The 24,779-nt window shown below is 35.6% G+C and overlaps 1 protein-coding gene across 1 annotated transcript in view; it reads right to left on the bottom strand.

Annotated features, from left to right (window-relative positions):
• Window positions 1-22,942, bottom strand: part of WASF1 (WASP family member 1) — a 38,102-nt gene extending 15,160 nt beyond the window's left edge. The window contains exons 1-2 of the mRNA XM_029962767.1: window positions 22,786-22,942; window positions 11,497-11,631 (exon numbers count right to left, since the gene is read on the bottom strand). Coding sequence (XP_029818627.1) covers window positions 11,497-11,631; window positions 22,786-22,918 — 268 coding nt within the window. The 5' untranslated portion in view covers window positions 22,919-22,942. The remainder of the gene's footprint in view (window positions 1-11,496; window positions 11,632-22,785) is intronic.
• Window positions 22,943-24,779: the final 1,837 nt, after the last annotated feature.

Here is a 24,779-nt window from a genome sequence, read left to right as displayed (position 1 = left end):
ATATTGCAGGGCTACTGAAACTGTCAACCTTAGTTCAGTTTTACAGCAAGAATATGTTCTCTCAGCCTTAAAAAGACCCCAGATATCATTACTCTTGGATACATACAGACTTGTTTCCTATAAAATTGAAATAAAGTTCAGTTTCCTGAAGGAAAGCAGAGGATTTCTTTTTGTCTGCATGCAAGTTTGGTATCTTCTGAGGGGGAAAAACCCACATAAATGTGAAAAGAATAAAGTATTTTAAAAAATCTATTAAAACATGAAATTAATAATACTGAGGAATCAAGAATTTGAAAACAGTGTAATAATTCAAACCTAACCAAGTTCATAACAATTATTCTATGATAGAAAGATTGTGCACCAGGAGTTAGGTCCTTCAAGATAAAATCATAACCTTGGTTTTATTCTTTCAGAGAGATACTGTAATAATTCAAAATGAGAAAACAAACAAACTATTCAAACAAATTCAGAGCTTTTTATTGCCCTGACTGTACCAGAAACATTTTGTCAAGTATCTGCACCTCGTTCAGTGAATGTGACTTGGGCTGTTTTTGTTCATGCCACTTAGCTTTAAACGAATCTTAATTTCTTTCTCTTGTGTAATAGCATGGGCCCAAAGGAACCTATTAAATCTTCTATTACTGCCTGCTGGCAAAGAGCTAGCAGATGAGACTCATTTCACAAGTACAGCCCATTTTACTCAAGCTGTTAGCTGAGCAGAACTACTGAAATTTGCTTCAATTCTTACAGAGAGGGTTAAGGAAGGTAAATCCAAATGTTTTTCCCCCTTCATGCATTAGCATCCTCCAGCTATTTTAGCCCAGACTAGGACTAAATCAAAACTATCTATGATGACTTTCTAAATTTCAAGCCTGAAACCATACACTGAAGGAAAAAAGTTTCCTGATCTCTAACTTTTAAGGAAATATAATATCGAATTTCCTCTCATCTCCTTTGTCCTCATCTGGTGACTCACTGTGGGCAGATGACTGTGAATAAGGAGCACTGGGTATGGCTCAAGGACTGGATATTCTTAGGTTAATAAAATTAGTCATTTAACAGCTCCTGACACTGAGGATTGCATGTGTTCCTCTGAAGTAGTAGGAGTCACTGCTATTCCATGGTGTGAGAGACAAATCCAGGGGATCAGACACGAGTCACACTTAGCAACTCTGGCCTTGATCAAGTTAGACCTCTTCTTAGCCCTGTTTTCTTTAACTGCAGTGTCTGTCCTTTTCTTTAGTTATACAGTTTAGCAAATGCTATAGTATACGCAGTACTCTGAAAATTTATTGATATGGTTCATTTGGGACTACATACTATTTAAAACTACTTCTAGCAATTCTCTTACATCAAACAGTTAAAGATATTTAGTACTGAAACCTAAAGCCAAACTTGTTAAAGGCCATTTTCTCAGAATAGTACAATTTTCCATCTTTCCATCCTTAGATGCTTTAACTCCATGGCTTAAAATGGTCTCTCCACTTTCCTGAAATGTGAAAGGTTAACATAGTAGATATACCACATCAACACATATTCCACCCTGATTTAAACAAAAAACTAGGCTGTCAAGAGTAAATGCAAAAATGACAGTAACATTGGGCTTTTACAGTTCTTACAGGATTACAATTGCTGACAATTTGTTATGGTACACTGAAAGGAATTTTTGTCATTATCCAACCATAGTAAACATGGTATTTTATTAGTGTCCTGGTTTTGTCTGGGATATAGTTAATTTCTTCTTAGTATCTGATATAGCGCTGTGTTTTGAACTTAGGATGAGAATAAGATAACACTAATATTTTAGTTGTTGCTGAGCAGTGGTCAAGGACTCTTCAGCTTCTCACCCCACTCTACCACCATGCAGGCTGGGGGGGGGCACAAGAAGCTGGGAGGAGACATAGCTGGGACAGCTGACCCAAACTGGCCAAAGGGACGTTCCATACCATGTGGCATCATGCTTAGCACATACACTAGAGGGAAAGCTGGCCGGAGGCTGCTGCTCAGGAACTAGCTGGGCATTTGTCAGTGGGTGGTGAGCAATTGCATTGAGTATCAATTGTTTTGTATATTCTAATTCTATTATCATTATTTTCCCTTCCTTGTCTGTCCTAATAAACTGTCTTTATCTCAACCCATGAATTTTACTTTCTTTCCCTCCAGTTTTCTCCCTCCTGCCACTGCAGGGCAGGGGTGAGCAAGTGGCTGTGTGGTGTTTAACTGCCTGCTGGGTTAAACCACAACAACTGGAAAAAGAGATGTATATGTATGATTTATGCTTGTCAAGAGACTTGGAAAATCCCATTAATGTAAGAATTCCCCCAGGCAAGTCACGATTTCGTGGAAAATCTGCTACTAGCTGTGAACAGCTGTCTTTCGAAACCTGTTCTAAAATTAATATCACGCAAAATACGGAACCAAAACTACTCTTAGCTTAATTTTGCTACTAGTGAAATTTCAACATCTATAACTAAAGACAGCTGAAGACCATGCCCCTGGTTTGACACTTCATTTTTCCTGTCAATACACAATTATCATACCTAGACATCCAGAACTGAAACAGCTTTCTATACTTTAAAATTGGATCCCACAAGCAATCTGAAGTTATTTTTCATTATAGGATGTTTCTCTACTTTCAAGTTCTTAACCACAGAGTTTAGAACACCCTAAACTCTTTGGGATGACAAGACTTTTCATAGTTCCATCTGCAATCAACAAATATCCATGAAGGCAAAAAAGCTTCATGGCATTTACAAATTAGGTGGTCAATGTTCCTATAGTCATCACAAAGCCGAGGCATCCTTTAAATTCCATAATAATTTGATCTTACAGGCAGGAGCTCTACCCTAATAAGCTATTTAGGAAGAATCCAAGAGGTTATATAGCATCAATACATGAAGCTATACAATTATAATCATACAGAAAGTAAGATGGTACCAGTTAAAAGCAAAAACCCTACTTGGACAAAGGTTTACATCCCACAGGAATTAGTAGGAAGGTTAAAAAAAAGAGTAAAGACTTATCTCCAAGCATTCACATAGTATTACTTAATATTCTTAACACTAATACATAACACTACTGAAGTGACACATTCTCCTGTAGCTGTTTTCATGTAAATTCATTGGTTCCAGCATCATTCAGTAACCATGAAAATGCTGAGCTCAGAAAGCTGCTCAAGGCTATAAAAGAAACCTGTAGCAGAAATAGAAATGGACCTCTTTCTCGTGATGCTTTGCTCTGTGTTCTTATAACCATGATTTAAACTATTATTATTTCCATTTCACGTATCACTGGTGTGTCTGAGTGACAAAATAAGAGATTTTCAGTGCAGGAGTTAACTTACATTCCTCTTCCTTTGGATCGAGTTGTGTAACGCTGACAGATAAGCGATCTACACGCTCCTGTAAGGAGTTGACTCTAAATGAGAAACTGTGTGCTTCATTGAAAAGTTCACCAAATATATCTTCGGCATATTTACCTGAAACACAGGGAAAAGAAGAAAAATTCAAGCGCTCGACAAGACAGCCAAATGAGTTTGCCTTCAAAAAGATTTCTAACTATTTTAATTAAGTAATTCTAGGAGGCATGAGTATCACTTGTAACAACCTCTACTTACTGAGCCCATTAAGAATGCTTCAGAAAATCAAACGGAAGTTAAATATTTAATTTGCAAGTTATTTATCAGAAATGAAATTATTTAATGCATTACAGGACAGATATTCAGCTACTATAAATTCTTCTAACTATGATGATATGCAAGGAACTAGACTGCTTCATTTCCTGAATATGTATAAAAGGATAACTTCCAGCATCTGGAGGTATCGCTCCTGTATGAGCGACAACTAATCTTTCTAAGTGAAATTTACCTCAACATTTTTCTCAAAATGAAGCATAACTTCCACTCCTGCTGTACGGCAGACTTTACAAAAATGGCAGATCAGATATTTACATCTAGGTGAATCAGAACCAGACTATTCAAAAATACACATTAAAACAATAAATCCTACCTTGAAGGGTCAAAATTCTAGTAACTGACCAATTTATACTGAAGTAAAAAAAAAAAAATCTCCTTTGCTCACTTCAATTGACATCACATGTTTAGCCCAAAAGAACAAGAAATTCAAGTATTATGAGAAAAGGATCAGTAACGAGTTTCTCTTCTACAGAGTATTTTGTATAGTGCTTCTAATGCTCTCCAGATTCCACTTCAGTAGTTTGCCGATGTCACTGAAAAAAACCCCACCAGACTGCCTAGCAAAATTTGTAGCCACACTTCTGAAATACCACGTGATAGCTTTTAAAACTTAGTACTGTATTGTGCATACGTAATTTGTGTAGTGTTTGTGCACTTACGTTGGTTTTGGAAATACAAATCTCACAAATTTCTAACAACCTGCTTTGCACTCAAGTTCTGTCTGGTACAAAAGGAAAATATAGCTATGGAAATTTAGCCTTTGGTGAGCTATACATCTGGAAGAATACATAAAAATGAGGACATTTTTATATAAACATATCAAAAGAATAAAAATCAAATCCCTACAGGTACTGTGGAAACTACTTAAAGATACTAAGTAGTAAGCACAAGGCCAGCACATACCATTTATTAAGACAGGTAATAGCAATAGAAAACCAGCATGACTATAAACAATGCAATATAAAAGGGGATATCAGAAGAAATGTACAGAAGAAGAAAATAGATGGGATCATAAATTCCGGCATATTAAACATAAACCCCAAAAACTAGTCTGAGGAGCAACTAGCAAATTAACAATAAATATTCCTTTAAAGGCATGAAGAGCAAGAAAGCTGCCAGGGAGTCTGCAGGGCTGACTGGCAATGAAGGTATAATGGAATACATAGAAGACAAGACCCCTGAAGAAAGCTAATATAACACTTTCCACTGGTGCTCACTGAAAGGAACTCCAGAGACCCTCATGCGAGAACTCACTGGGGGAGGCTCGAAGAAATTGAAGGGCCTATATAAAAATTACAAAAATAAACTAACAAAATGACCAGCAAATATTAGTAACAATTTGCAAATCTTCTTATAAACACTGAAGCACACAACAATAAAGTTCAATTTTTTTTTTGTGGAATATCTTGAGACCTCCGGACCTGTAAGGCTGACATCCAGACAAATTAGTGTAAATCATTACAGAGAACTGAATCAGCAGACATCTGGATGACTTGTTACAGAAGAGGCAACACTGCTTTTATGAAGTGAAATGTCTGAACTGTTTATAAGGACACAGATAGAGTGCTATGATCTAGTGAGATTTCCAAGAGAGTTTAGAAAGTACTTATTCAAAGCTTTTGGGGAAAATTTAACAGATGGGGCATACAAAAGAAACAACATGCCACAGACAAATAACTCCTCAAAAGGTAGAAAACAGAGGATAGGAGTAAATCATCAGCCTTCACATTTGAGAAAGGTGAGTTTTCTTAAGTTTCTATGCTGGGATCTCTGTTATATAAGGTATCTGTAAACGACCTGAAAAAAATGAGATTAAAGTTTGCCAATGATACAAAGTTATGGAAACGAAACACCCTGAGCATTAGGAAATACACAGAAACCTCAGCTGGTGGAAGAGGCTTCCAGGCTGTAAAGAGCTGAAAGCAGGGAGACTAGTAGGAGTATTGTACATGCTGTCTTGCTCTCATTCTTGGAGCAACTGCTAATAGCCACAGTGAGAAGCAGATCAAAGGCACAGCCATTCTTAGAACCTTTGTCTTTAAGCACCAGTCCACATTAAAACAGAGATGGAAAGTTAGTAAAGTCTTCTCAGCTGGCAACTCACCTAACACAAGACTTTCTAACATAGGTCTTGAAACTCTGTAAAGTTTACATTCTTTAACCTGTACCTGAAGTAAGAGAAATTATTTAAAAATGTGATCCACTAAGAGCAAGATTCCTAAACCTTCAAGACACATATGCAAAAAAGTTAATGTACTTCAGATAATATATTCAGAAATATTAATTTAAACTAGATAGTTCATGTAATATTCAGACATGCAAATTAGAATTAAAATCAAGTGTAAAATTCCATGTATAGAATAAAAAGTAAATTGCAGGGCCTTAAAATCGAGTAACTTTCCTTTTATAGGTGTATTTAAGGCTACAGTTTTATCTGTATCATTTCATCGGGCTTACAATTCACCTCCCTCATTAACGAGCTCCAATTGCAAATAATCTGTCTTGAAAATCTTTTCATTATGTTGCATACAGCCACAAACATACTGCAAGGAATAATTTGCCCGTGCTTATGAACACTAATCCTCAAATGAGAAATACATTAAAAACAACCTGTCATGTTTGAAGTGGTATGCCAGACATAATGTCCCTACCTCCATGTCTGTTGGTGGTCTCTTTATTTAGCCACAGGTATATTTATCAAACACTTTTTCAAGCAAAGTAACATGTTTGCATTTCATGCAATGTACAACTACCATTCAAAAGAATACTATATGTGAACATATACATATATAACATTCATAATCTAGTATTTGTTTATGTTGCTGTCTCTGTACGTATTCTGTATGAATATATCTTCAATTTTGAAGGGATTACAAAAGACATGAATATGAGTAATAATACTGAAAAAAATGTCACAAACTCAAATAAGTAAAAAAAAGTATGAGAATAAATACGTTAATAAACAAAGTTGAGCTCATTCCACACAATGGGTAATATGTTAGAAGAGTAAGGAATCAAAATTAATTCCATTATATACAATGAACATTCCAAAGTATTATTAACACTTCAGAAAATTTACAATATTAAGGTGCTACTTGATGAAAACCTCTACTCTTGTTTCATGCAGTACAATAAAGAGAATTACAGTTGACTATGACAATTAAAATAATAACATCTTAGGATCTTGGTCACAGCTGGATACATAATACCAGACAAGAAAGATCAGTAATCTTGTTTGCCTATTAAATTAAATGACAATGTAGACTTCTGCAACTAAATAATTCAATGTCTGTGGAAAGCTTATTTTACTGTATTTGCAAAAATTGCCTGGCATTTATTTTTATTAACAGAGCATTTTTTTTAAATTTAAATAAGAGGATACATTATTATGTAGTTTTAATTAAGGAATTTATTATTCACCTTATTATTGTTTTCACAATTTTTCCTCATGTCCCAAAGGGCTCTGTTCACAATTAAACCTTTAATAAGAAAGGGATACAGGAATGCAGTTCGCTCTGGTGTCAGTCAGTCAGTATCCTTTTTTTCGACAGCCAAGTAAAAAATGCTTTGGAAGCAATGTGCTGTCCTTCCTTCCCTTGATAACTTGCATGTGTTTTGATGGCTTTTTTTAACAGCTATTTTCCTGACTTTTAAAACAGACCTGTGAGCTGAAAACAGAATACTAACTAGTAGCTACTAGCTGAAAATAAAATAAAAATAATACTGCTTACTGCTTTCCTCGTTTTTTTAAATTAAACCCACCAAAACATGTATCATCCATTCATGTTCATTACCATGGCAATAAATGTACAATGGTTTATAAAATGTGAAAAAAATATGGATAGTTTTACAGTTCTTCTCTTTCACCATTTGTTCCTTTAAATCTGTTTCATCTCCTAATTTTCCCCCACAATTTCTTAACCATTTGTCCAGCAGCACTGGCTTCTGTGCACAAATGAATAATTTCTAACCATTCAACACACTAAAATGAGGGGATACTAAGGTAAAAGAAATGGGGCTTTTTGTCTTGTTCAGGGGGACTGGGTATGTTTCAGATGAACTGAAGTCAACCACAATCACCACATCAGGTTCTGAACCATATTTCAGGCTAATTAAACAAAGCATGACAAAGAGTTGTCTTAAAAGACCTATATATTGTGTTGTACAAGTTCTTAGAACCACACTAACAGGCTGCAGGGTCAGGGCATACATGAGCAGTGTCCTTGAAACTCCAGTCCTCAACTTCACCTGAACTACAGCATTCTCAATGATGTATCTGTTAGCAAACCTTAAGGAAAGGGCATTTAAATTAATCATTTTGCAACACTAGATCAGTTACCATCAGATTTAGTTACATGCTCTCAGACAAGGAGTAGGACGTGTGGAAGAAGTCACTTCTTTGTCATCCTTTTGCATTGTTAAAGAAAGAGTTCCAAACCCTTCAACATCTCAACCTGAAACAGCATCCCACAGATCAGTTATGGCATCAGCAGCCTATAGGAAACATGGGCTAAATTTTATGTATCTATCTGGACAAATAAACTGAGCACCTACCAGTGCCCAGTGCCACAAAACAGCATCATTTTCAGAAATTCACAAGGATGACTGGTAAAACTCAGGCCAACGCAAGATGCAGCAAGCAGGAAAACCAAAATAAGACCAATATTGCCAAAAGTATTAATCTTAATTAATTTAGCCTTAAATAATCCATCACACTTCTGGAGATAGTGTGTGTGGGGCTGTTAACATTTACACAAACAAAATCAAATCCAACATTAAATTAATTATAAAAATATGTATTATATTAAATATGTGGTGAGATTATTAAGTGCAAAGTATAATGAAGTGTTATGTCATTAAATTTAATATTAATAAACATTATTTTAATATTGAAATAGTAAATATTTTGATATATTGAAATACACAAACCACAAAATAATATTACCGTTTAAAAATATAGGTTTGGTCATTTTAAAAAAATACGTAGAAACAGACAAAATATCTGAAAGAATAAGTTAAGAATTCAGTCTGTTACCCACCTATACTCTATCATTCCTTGATTTCTATTATTTCAATCCCATTCAAAAACTAAACAATATTTTTGCCCAGTACACTTTACTAAAAAGTAAAAGCACAGAACAAGAGCAGCTGTAAAATCTGTCTCATGTCCCACTGCACAATTCTTTCCCAATACACTTACACTACACCAAATTATATTATTCACTACTGAATAGTTCCTTCCTACACAATATAGTGTATTCATTAGAAAATATTTTTTCAGGATAATTACTTACCATATAAGCCACTAACTATATATAATCCAGGTCTTTCTATAAAGCAAAACAAGAAAGGTATTCTAAGTCCTCCTCCATTAATTCTGACATGTAATTTAACATATCTATTGCCTGTTGATGCAGCTTCAGTTCTTCACAACATAATCTAATTTTTAGCAAAAATAAGGTATATCTGAGTTTCACTTAGAAGTCTAGACTTTTTTCTCATCAGGATCATTTCAATCTCACAGCTCAGTGACTAGGAGACAGACTAAAAGCTAGGAGAGTGAACTTGGAGATAAGAACCTTGGTAGATCCTTGAGAACCTCAGTGGCTATGCCTGAGCAAGCTCTGAAAAACCATGTACTAAATACATAGCAGTGATGCTAATTAGGAACCTTCATTATGAGGGTGTAAGAGCAGTCCACAAGGATTGGATTTAAGGGTTATAACAGAGTATCAGAGTACTGAAGGGACAACTTTGTTCCTTTAGTGAGGAAAATTGAAACAGGCATTTATCAGACAACCTGATTGATCAAAAGTATCAAACAAACTTTGTTAAAGGTCATATCTGGAGCAAGTCTGATGCTTCTTGTTGACATCCAAAAAGAAAAAAATCAGACTTCAAAATTCTTCAGCCATGATAGTCTGAGATATCATTTGTTACCTCCCACTGAGGACATCATCAAGTAAATTGGCTGAGATTATCCATTACGCATTCAGAAATCTGTGAAAGGGACTGATGAGAGCTGAACTTGTGTTGAAGGTACTAGTCTAAAGAGCATTTCATAGGGAAGTCTTGCTCTTCCTTTCCTTTCTAATATCACCCGAATTCACTACTCTATGTATGAAGGAATTAACGACAGGCGGGACTTCTTTTCTGCTAACACAGTTGTTTTCAATGAGACATTACTGACCATTTGTTCATACCCTCATTACTATTTGAGACAGACACAAAAGAGCATCACTTTGCCAATACCACTACTGCTAGGGACACAAGATCAAGAAATCAGACAAAGTCTTTGGGGATGGGGGTCTCTCAATCTAAGTTAGCCTTTAGTTTTCAAGTCCATCAATTTCTTTACCCCACGTACCGAAGAACACTTTTTCTAGTGTTCCCTGGCAACTGTAGTAATAATGAAGAAAGAGGAATGACTAATGAAGAAAATTCACAGAGAATATTGAACATGCTTCTGAGCACGCTGAGAAGGAGGATCTGCATGGCAGGGCTCGCCAGAGGGGTTCTGCTGTTTCTGGAATGCTGACTGAAGCTCTGGCTGAAGATCTGTGAAGACTTACTTTTAATCATGCAATCATTCAACCTTACCATCTGCTGAAGATGTTGTCCCTACAGGATGAAGAGAGAGACTGGTTTTTGAAGAGCCCTGGTTCTAAAGATTAGTTGCAGTCCAGACACCTCACTGCTAAGTATTTCTGGAGAAACGTTTCCCACTTACTGAATGTTAACATCTTAAGCCATGGCAAACTGAAGGTTTTCCTGAGGTGAGAAAGTGTCTCTCACAAGATGAAAAGCATTTAAAACCCTCTAGGGGATGGCATGGTAAGCAAAAAAAATAAGAAAGAAAAGTTAAGCAAGTCCGAGAGGAAAAAACAAAGGGGAGAAATAATTTGCTCTAAAGTCAAGTTTTCACTCCTGAAAACTAACAAATAAGGAGCAAAGAAAAGAAAGAAGGACACGGTAAAAATAGGAAATACTACACAGAAAAGATAGAAAGAGGGAAAAGGCTACTGAAGGTTCAGTGTCAAGTGAAAATCATTTTCACTAACATAAANTTTTCATTATAGGATGTTTCTCTACTTTCAAGTTCTTAACCACAGAGTTTAGAACACCCTAAACTCTTTGGGATGACAAGACTTTTCATAGTTCCATCTGCAATCAACAAATATCCATGAAGGCAAAAAAGCTTCATGGCATTTACAAATTACGTGGTCAATGTTCCTATAGTCATCACAAAGCCGAGGCATCCTTTAAATTCCATAAAAATTTGATCTTACAGGCATGAGCTATACCCTAATAAGCTATTTAGAAAGAATCCAAGAGGTTATATAGCATCAATACATGAAGCTATACAATTATAATCATACAGAAAGTAAGATGGTACCAGTTAAAAGCAAAAACCCTACTTGGACAAAGGTTTACATCCCACAGGAATTAGTAGGAAGGTTAAAAAAAAGAGTAAAGACTTATCTCCAAGCATTCACATAGTATTACTTAATATTCTTAACACTAATACATAACACTACTGAAGTGACACATTCTCCTGTAGCTGTTTCCATGTAAATTCATTGGTTCCAGCATCATTCAGTAACCATGAAAATGCTGAGCTCAGAAAGCTGCTCAAGGCTATAAAAGAAACCTGTAACACAAATAGAAATGGACCTCTTTCTCGTGATGCTTTGCTCTGTGTTCTTATAACCATGATTTAAACTATTATTATTTCCATTTCACGTATCACTGGTGTGTCTGAGTGACAAAATAAGAGATTTTCAGTGCAGGAGTTAACTTACATTCCTCTTCCTTTGGATCGAGTTGTGTAACGCTGACAGATAAGCGATCTACACGCTCCTGTAAGGAGTTGACTCTAAATGAGAAACTGTGTGCTTCATTGAAAAGTTCACCAAATATATCTTCGGCATATTTACCTGAAACACAGGGAAAAGAAGAAAAATTCAAGCGCTCGACAAGACAGCCAAATGAGTTTGCCTTCAAAAAGATTTCTAACTATTTTAATTAAGTAATTCTAGGAGGCATGAGTATCACTTGTAACAACCTCTACTTACTGAGCCCATTAAGAATGCTTCAGAAAATCAAACGGAAGTTAAATATTTAATTTGCAAGTTATTTATCAGAAATGAAATTATTTAATGCATTACAGGACAGATATTCAGCTACTATAAATTCTTCTAACTATGATGATATGCAAGGAACTAGACTGCTTCATTTCCTGAATATGTATAAAAGGATAACTTCCAGCATCTGGAGGTATCGCTCCTGTATGAGCGACAACTAATCTTTCTAAGTGAAATTTACCTCAACATTTTTCTCAAAATGAAGCATAACTTCCACTCCTGCTGTACGGCAGACTTTACAAAAATGGCAGATCAGATATTTACATCTAGGTGAATCAGAACCAGACTATTCAAAAATACACATTAAAACAATAAATCCTACCTTGAAGGGTCAAAATTCTAGTAACTGACCAATTTATACTGAAGTAAAAAAAAAAAAATCTCCTTTGCTCACTTCAATTGACATCACATGTTTAGCCCAAAAGAACAAGAAATTCAAGTATTATGAGAAAAGGATCAGTAACGAGTTTCTCTTCTACAGAGTATTTTGTATAGTGCTTCTAATGCTCTCCAGATTCCACTTCAGTAGTTTGCCGATGTCACTGAAAAAACCCCACCAGACTGCCTAGCAAAATTTGTAGCCACACTTCTGAAATACCACGTGATAGCTTTTAAAACTTAGTACTGTATTGTGCATACGTAATTTGTGTAGTGTTTGTGCACTTATGTTGGTTTTGGAAATACAAATCTCACAAATTTCTAACAACCTGCTTTGCACTCAAGTTCTGTCTGGTACAAAAGGAAAATATAGCTATGGAAATTTAGCCTTTGGTGAGCTATACATCTGGAAGAATACATAAAAATGAGGACATTTTTATATAAACATATCAAAAGAATAAAAATCAAATCCCTACAGGTACTGTGGAAACTACTTAAAGATACTAAGTAGTAAGCACAAGGCCAGCACATACCATTTATTAAGACAGGTAATAGCAATAGAAAACCAGCATGACTATAAACAATGCAATATAAAAGGGGATATCAGAAGAAATGTACAGAAGAAGAAAATAGATGGGATCATAAATTCTGGCATATTAAACATAAACCCAAAAACTATTCTGAGGAGCAACTAGCAAATTAACAATAAATATTCCTTTAAAGGCATGAAGAGCAAGAAAGCTGCCAGGGAGTCTGCAGAGCTGACTGGCAATGAAGGTATAATGGAATACATAGAAGACAAGACCCCTGAAGAAAGCTAATATAACACTTTCCACTGGTGCTCACTGAAAGGAACTCCAGAGACCCTCATGCGAGAACTCACTGGGGGAGGTTCGAAGAAATTGAAGGGCCTATATAAAAATTACAAAAATAAACTAACAAAATGACCAGCAAATATTAGTAACAGTTTGCAAATCTTCTTATAAACACTGAAGCACACAACAATGAAGTTCAATTTTTTTTGTGGAACATCTTGAGACCTATGGACCTGTAAGGCTGACATCCAGACAAATTAGTGTAAATCATTACAGAGAACTGAATCAGCAGACATCTGGATGACTTGTTAGAGAAGAGGCAACACTGCTTTTATGAAATGAAATGTCTGAACTGTTTATAAGGACACAGATAGAGTGCTATGATCTAGTGAGATTTCCAAGAGAGTTTAGAAAGTACTTATTCAAAGCTTTTGGGGAAAATTTAACAGATGGGGCATACAAAAGAAACAACATGCCACAGATAAATAACTCCTCAAAAGGTAGAAAACAGAGGATAGGAGTAAATCATCAGCCTTCACATTTGAGAAAGGTGAGTTTTCTTAAGTTTCTATGCTGGGATCTCTGTTATATAAGGTATCTGTAAATGACCTGAAAAAAATGAGATTAAAGTTTGCCAACGATATGGAAACGAAACACCCTGAGCATTAGGAAATACACAGAAACCTCAGCTGGTGGAAGAGGCTTCCAGGCTGTAAAGAGCTGAAAGCAGGGAGACTAGTAGGAGTATTGTACATGCTGTCTTGCTCTCATTCTTGGAGCAACTGCTAATAGCCACAGTGAGAAGCAGATCAAAGACACAGCCATTCTTAGGACCTTTGTCTTTAAGCACCAGTCCACATTAAAACAGAGATGGAAAGTTAGTAAAGTCTTCTCAGCTGGCAACTCACCTAACACAAGACTTTCTAATATAGGTCTTGAAACTCTGTAAAGTTTATGTTCTTTAACCTGTATCTGAAGCAAGAGAAATTATTTAAAAATGTGATCCACTAAGAGCAAGATTCCTAAACTTTCAACACACATATGCAAAAAAGTTAATGTACTTCAGATAATATATTCAGAAATATTAATTTAAACTAGATAGTTCATGTAATATTCAGACATGCAAATTAGAATTAAAATCAAGTGTAAAATTTCATGTACAGAATAAAAAGTAAATTGCAGGGCCTTAAAATCGAGTAACTTTCCTTTTATAGGTGTATTTAAGGCTACAGTTTTATCTGTATCATTTCATCAGGCTTACAATTCACCTCCCTCATTAACAAGCTCCAATTGCAAATAATCTGTCTCGAAAATCTTTTCATTATGTTGCATACAGCCACAAACATACTGCAAGGAATAATTTGCCCGTGCTTATGAACACTAATCCTCAAATGAGAAATACATTAAAAACAACCTGTCATGTTTGAAGTGGTATGCCAGACATAATGTCCCTACCTCCATGTCTGTTGGTGGTCTCTTTATTTAGCCACAGGTATATTTATCAAACACTTTTTCAAGCAAAGTAACATGTTTGCATTTCATGCAATGTACAACTACCATTCAAAAGAATACTATATGTGAATGTATACATATATAACATTCATAATCTAGTATTTGTTTATGTTGCTGTCTCTGTATGTATTCTGTATGAATGTATCTTCAATTTTGAAGGTTTTATAAAAGATATGAATATGAGTAATAATACTGAAAAAAATGTCACAAACTCAAATAAGTAAAAAAAAGTATGAGAAAAAATACGTTAATAAACAAAGTTGAGCTCATTCCACACAATGGGTAATATGTTAGAAGAGTAAGGAATCAAAATTAATTCCATTATATACAATGAACATTCCAAAGTATTATTAACACTTCAGAAAATTTACAATATTAAGGTGCTACTTGATGAAAACCTCTACTCTTGTTTCATGCAGTACAATAAAGAGAATTACAGTTGACTATGACAATTAAAATAATAACATCTTAGGATCTTGGTCACAGCTGGATACATAATACCAGACAAGAAAGATCAGTAATCTTGTTTGCCTATTAAATTAAATGACAATGTAGACTTCTGCAACTAAATAATTCAATGTCTGTGGAAAGCTTATTTTACTGTATTTGCAAAAATTGCCTGGCATTTATTTTTATTAACAGAGCATTTTTTTTAAATTTAAATAAGAGGATACATTATTATGTAGTTTTAATTAAGGAATTTATTATTCACCTTATTATTGTTTTCACAATTTTTCCTCATGTCCCAAAGGGCTCTGTTCACAATTAAACCTTTAATAAGAAAGGGATACAGGAATGCAGTTCGCTCTGGTGTCAGTCAGTCAGTATCCTTTTTTTCGACAGCCAAGTAAAAAATGCTTTGGAAGCAATGTGCTGTCCTTCCTTCCCTTGATAACTTGCATGTGTTTTGATGGCTTTTTTTAACAGCTATTTTCCTGACTTTTAAAACAGACCTGTGAGCTGAAAACAGAATACTAACTAGTAGCTACTAGCTGAAAATAAAATAAAAATAATACTGCTTACTGCTTTCCTCGTTTTTTTAAATTAAACCCACCAAAACATGTATCATCCATTCATGTTCATTACCATGGCAATAAATGTACAATGGTTTATAAAATGTGAAAAAAATATGGATAGTTTTACAGTTCTTCTCTTTCACCATTTGTTCCTTTAAATCTGTTTCATCTCCTAATTTTCCCCCACAATTTCTTAACCATTTGTCCAGCAGCACTGGCTTCTGTGCACAAATGAATAATTTCTAACCATTCAACACACTAAAATGAGGGGATACTAAGGTAAAAGAAATGGGGCTTTTTGTCTTGTTCAGGGGGACTGCGTATGTTTCAGATGAACTGAAGTCAACCACAATCACCACATCAGGTTCTGAACCATATTTCAGGCTAATTAAACAAAGCATGACAAAGAGTTGTCTCAAAAGACCTATATATTGTGTTGTACAAGTTCTTAGAACCACACTAACAGGCTGCAGGGTCAGGGCATACATGAGCAGTGTCCTTGAAACTCCAGTCCTCAACTTCACCTGAACTACAGCATTGTAGTATCTGTTAGCAAACCTTAAGGAAAGGGCATTTAAATTAATCATTTTGCAACACTAGATCAGTTACCATCAGATTTAGTTACATGCTCTCAGACAAGGAGTAGGACGTGTGGAAGAAGTCACTCCTTTGTCATCCTTTTGCATTGTTAAAGAAAGAGTTCCAAACCCTTCAACATCTCAACCTGAAACAGCATCCCACAGATCAGTTATGGCATCAGCAGCCTATAGGAAACATGGGCTAAATTTTATGTATCTATCTGGACAAATAAACTGAGCACCTACCAGTGCCCAGTGCCACAAAACAGCATCATTTTCAGAAATTCACAAGGATGACTGGCAAAACTCAGGCCAACGCAAGATGCAACAAGCAGGGAAACCAACATAAGACCAATATTGCCAAAAGTATTAATCTTAATTAATTTAGCCTTAAATAACCCATCACACTTCTGGAGATAGTGTGTGTGGGGCTGTTAACATTTACACAAACAAAATCAAATCCAACATTAAATTAATTATAAAAATATGTATTATATTAAATATGTGGTGAGATTATTAAGTGCAAAGTATAATGAAGTGTTATGCCATTAAATTTAATATTAATAAACATTATTTTAATATTGAAATAGTAAATATTTTGATATATTGAAATACACAAACCACGAAATAATATTACTGTTTAAAAATATAGGTTTGGTCATTTTAAAAAAATACGTAGAAACAGACAAAATATCTGAAAGAATAAGTTAAGAATTCAGTCTGTTACCCACCTATACTCTATCATTCCTTGATTTCTATTATTTCAATCCCATTCAAAAACTAAACAATATTTTTGCCCAGTACACTTTACTAAAAAGTAAAAGCACAGAACAAGAGCAGCCGTAAAATCTGTCTCATGTCCCACTGCACAATTCTTTCCCAATACACTTACACTACACCAAATTACATTTTTCACTACTGAATAGTTCCTTCCTACACAATATAGTGTATTCATTAGAAAATATTTTTTCAGGATAATTACTTACCACATAAGCCACTAACTATATATAATCCAGGTCTTTCTATAAAGCAAAACAAGAAAGGTATTCTAAGTCCTCCTCCATTAATTCTGACATGTAATTTAACATATCTATTGCCTGTTGATGCAGCTTCAGTTCTTCACAACATAATCTAATTTTTAGCAAAAATAAGGTATATCTGAGTTTCACTTAGAAGTCTAGACTTTTTTCTCATCAGGATCATTTCAATCTCACAGCTCAGTGACTAGGAGACAGACTAAAAGCTAGGAGAGTGAACTTGGAGATAAGAACCTTGGTAGATCCTTGAGAACCTCAGTGGCTATGCCTGAGCAAGCTCTGAAAAACCATGTACTAAATACATAGCAGTGATGCTAATTAGGAACCTTCCTTATGAGGGTGTAAGAGCAGTCCACAAGGATTGGATTTAAGGGTTATAACAGAGTATCAGAGTACTGAAGGGACAACTTTGTTCCTTTAGTCAGGAAAATTGAAACAGGCATTTATCAGACAACCTGACTGATCAAAAGTATCAAACGAACTTTAATAAAGATCATATCTGGAGCAAGTCTGATGCTTCTTGTTGACATCCAAAAAGAAAAAAATCAGACTTCAAAATTCTTCAGCCATGATAGTCTGAGATATCATTTGTTACCTCCCACTGAGGACATCATCAAGTAAATTGGCTGAGATTACCCATTACGCATTCAGAAATCTGTGAAAGGGACTGATGAGAGCTGAACTTGTGTTGAAGGTACTAGTCTAAAGAGCATTTCATAGGGAAGTCTTGCTCTTCCTTTCCTTTCTAATATCACCCGAATTCACTACTCTATGTATGAAGGAATTAACGACAGGCGGGACTTCTTTTCTGCTAACACAGTTGTTTTCAATGAGACATTACTGACCATTTGTTCATACCCTCATTACTATTTGAGACAGACACAAAAGAGCATCACTTTGCCAATACCACTACTGCTAGGGACACAAGATCAAGAAATCAGACAAAGTCTTTGGGGATGGGGGTCTCTCAATCTAAGTTAGCCTTTAGTTTTCAAGTCCATCAATTTCTTTACCCCACGTACCGAAGAACACTTTTTCTAGTGTTCCCTGGCAACTGTAGTAATAATGAAGAAAGAGGAATGACTAATGAAGAAAATTCACAGAGAATATTGAACATGCTTCTGAGCACGCTGAGAAGGAGGATCTGCATGGCAGGGCTCGCCAGAGGGGTTCTGCTGTTTCTGGAATGCTGACTGAAGCTCTGGCTGAAGATCTGTGAAGACTTACTTTTAATCATGCAATCATTCAACCTTACCATCTGCTGAAGATGTTGTCCCTACAGGATGAAGAGAGAGACTGGTTTTTGAAGAGGCCTGGTTCTAAAGATTAGTTGCAGTCCAGACACCTCACTGCTAAGTATTTCTGGAGAAACGTTTCCCACTTACTGAATGTTAACATCTTAAGCCATGGCAAACTGAAGGTTTTCCTGAGGTGAGAAAGTGTCTCTCACAAGATGAAAAGCATTTAAAACCCTCTAGGGGATGGCATGGTAAGCAAAAAAAATAAGAAAGAAAAGTTAAGCAAGTCCGAGAGGAAAAAACAAAGGGGAGAAATAATTTGCTCTAAAGTCAAGTTTTCACTCCTGAAAACTAACAAATAAGGAGCAAAGAAAAGAAAGAAGGACACGGTAAAAATAGGAAATACTACACAGAAAAGATAGAAAGAGGGAAAAGGCTACTGAAGGTTCAGTGTCAAGTGAAAATCATTTTCACTAACATAAAAGGCACTCCAGCTTGGCAAAGACTTATTCAGCAGTCTCCTTCTTTATGCAGAGGTAAAAGAAAAAAATGAGGAATGACATCTTGCTATGATTGAATAAAAGTTTTACTGTGAATGCCTGCAATATAAATATTCAGTAAAGGAACATACTCAAAAGGAGAAATGTTCTCCTCCCTCTACACGGAGGTGTCAGAGACCAGGGCCAAGAACAAACCCCATCAGTTAGGTTTCTTATGTGGTACTGAGATTCTGTGTCAAGGGAACAGCTGAATAAAAGGAAAACCAAGATTGGCCAATAGCCGTGAACAAAATGAGGAGGCTACATGTACACAATAGAACAATTTATCCATCCTCTAACAATGGCACAGCTACACAATGCTATCACTTGTGTTTCACGTACGCGGGAATGTTATGGCCTGACATACACCAACATACACCAACTCAGGCAGAACGGGAGTACTAATGCATATGCAATATTGCTGAAAAAAATAGGTAAGCACCTAGTATCTTGTCCAAAGCAGACACTGTCAGAAAGCAAGAAATACAGGGAAGAATGGCTAGGAAACTAAAACAGCTGTTGCTGTTGTCCAGAGAGTTTCTGTTGCCACAGTGCAAAGAAAAGCTGTCAGAACGCAGATCCTTTTATGAAGTAAGAGAAGACTGGGAATAGACAGCAGGGAAAAATTCACTTACTGGCAGCTTTCTATGTTTTATCAAGACAGACTGATGTGTTTTCATGCTCCAGGGAGAAAGGTAAGGATTATCACTTGAAGCAGAAATTAATATTTCGTCCTCTCATCTCTACTTCTTTTAAAAGGTCAAAAAATTTCTCAAACTGAACATTAAAAGCAACACATCAAATAAGCTATGAAAGGGTTGACAATTTGTATGAAAATACATAGCAGCTATCACTGACATACTGGTGTAAATCTCTTCATTTTATATTAAAACACAGGAAACCAGAATTCCTGTCATTTAATAGGTATTGTTTCTGATTGCATATATAACTTAAACATAGTATCCAAGATCATCAAGTCCTGTTCAGGTTGAAAAGACCTTCAGAAGTCATCTAGACAAACACCCTGCACAAAGCAGATCCAATTAGATCCAGCTGCTTGACTAATCCAGTCAAGTAGTTAATGTCTCCAAGAACGGAGATCTAACAACATACATGACAAAACTCTACACTTAGTTTTTCTCAATAAGGAATTTTGGTCTCGTTTAAAGTACTGGAGGCTCCAATTCCAAGAGAGCACTCCTTTGCCAAATCATGTTAGAAGAAGGGTTAAGAATGGTTGATCATGAGGGTCATAACCATAATGGCAGAAGATTGATCCTCTATTTGAGGACCAGAAAATGAAAAATTTTAGAGGCAAAGATAACCGATTATTAATCAGGTCAAAGACCATTCATTTAAATTTCCATAACTTTACCATCAAAAGCAAAAGCAGCTTCAGTTTAAAGGAAATGAAACCCTATCCTACCAGTTTCCACCCTCAGAGTAAAGCCTCATTTCACCTACAACTTAAAGGCTGATTCTCAAACACGCACATTATTCACAGAAAACAAAAAGTGAAGGACTGCAGAGAAGCTCGTTGCCAGGGGACTGCTGCGAAACCATGCCTGCTGGCTGTGACTCACAGGCAACTACTGAAATTTATCTGCATGTCAGCAGGCCTTGCTGCACGCACGTAACAGTGACACACCAAGAGAAGACTGGTTATTCGGGTTTAAACATGAGGGACAAAACTCCTGCGCCAGAACTCCCGAATATTTTTGAACTTGTATTGCTACCACCATAAAAAGGCAGAAAAACTAAAAGAGCTCTGAAACAAAATACTTTCGCAGGTACTCATACCTTTGTAACATGATCTCCATTTCTATAGAGCAATACTCAACATTGCTGAGAAATAAGGACTGTTTTGCAAAACATGTCCTATTTTAATTGTAGGAAAAATGTGGGTTTTTTTTTTTTTAAACATACACAGTATAAACTAAAAACTTTGTTCATTTGCTATAAACACTGCCTGTAAGAAGACCTACAAACACCATGATGCTATTTAGAAGGAAGAACAAAACATTGAAATAACAGGTTCTGCTCATTAGTGTTTAACTTCTAAAGAATTCAGAATTACCTATTCTGGGCTTGCTGTTCCAGAGTAAACAAATGCATTTTCCTTTCTGTTTTACCTTCCTTGTCATATCCAAGATTGCATGCGTTTCTGACCACTAGTGAGTCACAAGTTCATGACAGAAACACGTCTCAAGTGAAAACAGCTAATTTAGGCTCATTCCCAACTATGCATACTTCATGTAAGAACCACATTCTTTTTACACAAAAGGAATTATACAGTAACATTCAGTTATACAGTTACATTCCCTTGCAAGTGTTTCTCAGTGCTACACATTAGGCAAACTATGTAACAAATGTGGGAGCATTCAATGGATATTCTTCAATTCTTTTTTTTCCCTTTAATTGAGTTCTTTCTGTTCTGGTATTGCTTCATCCAGACCTCGTCCTAAGCAGCTGTACACACAATGTCAGATACAAGCTCTGTATACCAAGAAAACAGCAAAGGCAGCTGAATCTCAATAGGTCAACCTGAGACCATGATGTTGAGTCAGAAGTTGGTGTTGGGTTTAAGGTCAAATGATACTTCCAAATGAAAATATCAAATATAAATTTGGTTTGCCACCTACAAAAGGAAATTCCCCCAGATGAAGCATATAATCAAATAAGATTTTTTTAAAACAAGCAAACAAAAATAAAATAATGCAATATTAGTAAGAGTGACTTGGAAGGGGAAGCTAGGACGTGAGCCACTAGTCTGAGAAGGGCTTTTGTCAGAATGACGCAAAACTACAGATGATGACCATATACTGCATCCTAATATGGCCTGCTCTTGGTTCACTGAAAAGTATTTAAATAGTTAATTTCCTTTGTTGCTGCAGGTATATTAATAATGGTCATATTTACATGCTGTAAGCATTCCTGTCTCAATTGCATAATTCAGTGTCCTCAATTAGTGTTTTCCACCTAATGGCATCCTAACAGCTTTAAAAGGCTGCCACAACAGGCTTACTGTCAAACCCATAATTAAATCAATCTAATTAAGAAATTAGTCTACATCACCTATGACTAAGATAATGATGACACTGAAAGACTTTTCACACTGTAGATGTACATAAATGCACATTTAAATATTTAATGTGTTGATAGTCTTACTAATGTCCTAGTGGTTAAAAAGCACCTGTAGTATTGGAAATCCAAAATGTTATCATACTGGTTCATCTGACAACTTATTTAAGTTGCTGTAACTTAAAGCCTTTTCAGCAAAACTCCCTCACAGTTCTAGAGTTTGAGAAGTATTCACTCCTCTCAAATGCACCAAGGGTACAACTACTGACAGAAGGGAGAATAAGGAAGAAAAATCTTTAACTGTCTGAAATACTATGTAATAATTACATTTTTGGGTTTATTATTTCAGAAGGTAACTACATTTTTTTTCTGAATGACAACAACATGACCAAGGGCTTAAGTTAAGTGAATTAAGTAACCAATGATATATTCCTCATTATGTCATATTCCCTACTCAAGAATTGCTCTGAGGTTGGCAATTATTGACTTCATTAACTCCCAGCTATCTTTTTCTGTCATCTTCTACTGGTAACAGAAATATACAGATGAACTGTTTTAAGACATGCCGCTAGAAAAATTCCTAGCTTTCTTTCACAGAAGTCCATGCTAGTCACTAGCCACAAAAGGAGTACATTCAAGACTCAGTGACAATTTTCAACTGAGAATTTGAAAAAGTGTTCGCACTTCAAACACAAAATCTGTGACTGTAAAATATATTAGTTCTAAATACAGCTATTAAGACAACGTACTTACTTAGGCTACTCAGTTGTCTGATTATATTTGCCAAGGAGATGTTGGTGACACATTCCAATTCATTCTTGATACCTCGGGGCAGAGCGGTGTGGCACAGGTGCCTGGGGTCTATGTTCCTTTTTACCAGCGGCATTCTGAAATGTATCAGAGGACCAGCAAACCTGCAAAGGAAAGAGACACGATACTGTTATAAGTCTAATTATATTTTAAATTTAGGTTATGCGTAAAGTTAAATCAACTAATCCTAACAAGATAAAAATAGCTCCATAATACTGATAGAATTCATTGTTCTGTGAGTACATAAATATTTTTTTCTTTGCCCAAAGAAAGATTTGTTTCATTCTCTCTCTTTAAATCCCTACCCGATTGAGATTTCAGTGAAGAAATAATTTTTTACAGTTCAGGTTTTTTATTCCCCCCCTCCCAAAAAAAAAAGACGGGAAAATCTTTGTAAGTACAAACCCATTAAAGAAAGATTGAGTTCTTGATGAACTACTTCCTTATTCAGGCCAAGCAAAGTCCAACAACAAATTCCCTTTATTATGAGGTCAAAGTCAAACTAGTTGTCTATTACACTCAAAAGGTAGATATGATTTATTCATTTTGTCCTGTTACTAGCAGGAGTCACCCTTCTAATTTGAACATCACTTCTAAATCATACCTAGTCACGGTAAGAAAAGAGAAGATGCTTCCCTTCCACACTTACACTGCTACTGACAATAAATTAAGAATGTGTCTTCCAAATACAAAAGTCTCCACAGTAAACTTCTCCAGACTGAAAGGTAAACAAGTTTTCCACAACATAACCTGTATGCAATCCCAGTCCCTCAACCAGACAGCCTGACACAGTTCCATCTGTCCTCTGCTTAGAAGTTTTACCCCAAACTGTTCTCAGGATGCAAGCCAGGCTTCGTGTTGAGCCACAGAATTCATCTTCCCTACAGTATATATTGAGACACTGTCATCCTGACTTGGTCAAAACTGAGAGATTTTTTGCATAAGAATAACACAAGGCCATGGTGGTAGAGCTGAAATTTTGATGACATGGAATGGCATAGTGAATTAAGAGTCAGAGGCAACTGTAATGGAGTACTTTCCCCTTGAAGACTGCTTAGATTCTCCTTGCCATGTTTTCTGGGAGTATATTCTTTCACTGAAGCCAGGACTCGTACCTGAGGGATGCAGGCAGGATCCTTAAATCTACCTGAGAAACACCTCTGTGTCTCCAGGATGTGATTAGATGCCATTCATTGCATTTTAACATCATGTCTACCACCCTTATTTTCTTGAGAGAACAACAAAAAATATTTTAAGATTTTGAGGGATAAAAGTCAATAAAAATGATTCTTATGGTCACTGGCTAAAGGGAAATACTATACAGTTCTTAAAATTGTGTAACTATTTTCTCAATATTAACAGTAAAAATTATGGAAGAGTGTATGGGGCAGGGTTAAGTATAAGAACAGGTTTTTATTTTTATTTTTATTTTCTTAAAATACCCCAAATCTTCCTAGTCGCTAAACATCTAAGTACTGAAAAGTTAGCTGTTACACAGAAACTAAATAAAATAAAAAGTGCAAATCTGAACACTGTCTCAGATAGAAGCAATGAATAAGTGTTTATAAACCCTTAACTACAGGTTTGTTATCACAGTTCCCCAACAGAAAATAAAGGAACCATTCTGTCACTGTCAAAGAAACACAACAAATGATATGTGAGCAATGTTCTACAGAAGCAATTAAATATTAATTCCAGAGTTGAGCCCTTTCTTGATTACTGCTTTAATGATACTGCTGTATAAACAGCACAGTAGACAAGTCTTTTAAAAATGGTCCAAACAAGTATGTAAAAAAAACATTTTCACAGAAAAATTTCACAATTTCAATGCTTTCTAATATCTGAATAATGTCATTGTGGCTGTCCTACAAAAACATACAGCATAACAAGAAAAGGGAGCAGTGGAAATAGTAAGTATGGTAAAAGGAATAGTTTCC

This window comes from Manacus vitellinus, unplaced genomic scaffold (genome assembly GCF_001715985.3).
Source record: "Manacus vitellinus isolate BGI_N305 unplaced genomic scaffold, ASM171598v3 scaffold_4_pilon, whole genome shotgun sequence".
Classification (NCBI taxonomy): Eukaryota; Metazoa; Chordata; class Aves; order Passeriformes; family Pipridae; genus Manacus; species Manacus vitellinus.
The sequence above is the reverse complement of the archived record's forward strand: the minus strand, read 5'-3'. Positions and strand labels throughout refer to the sequence as shown.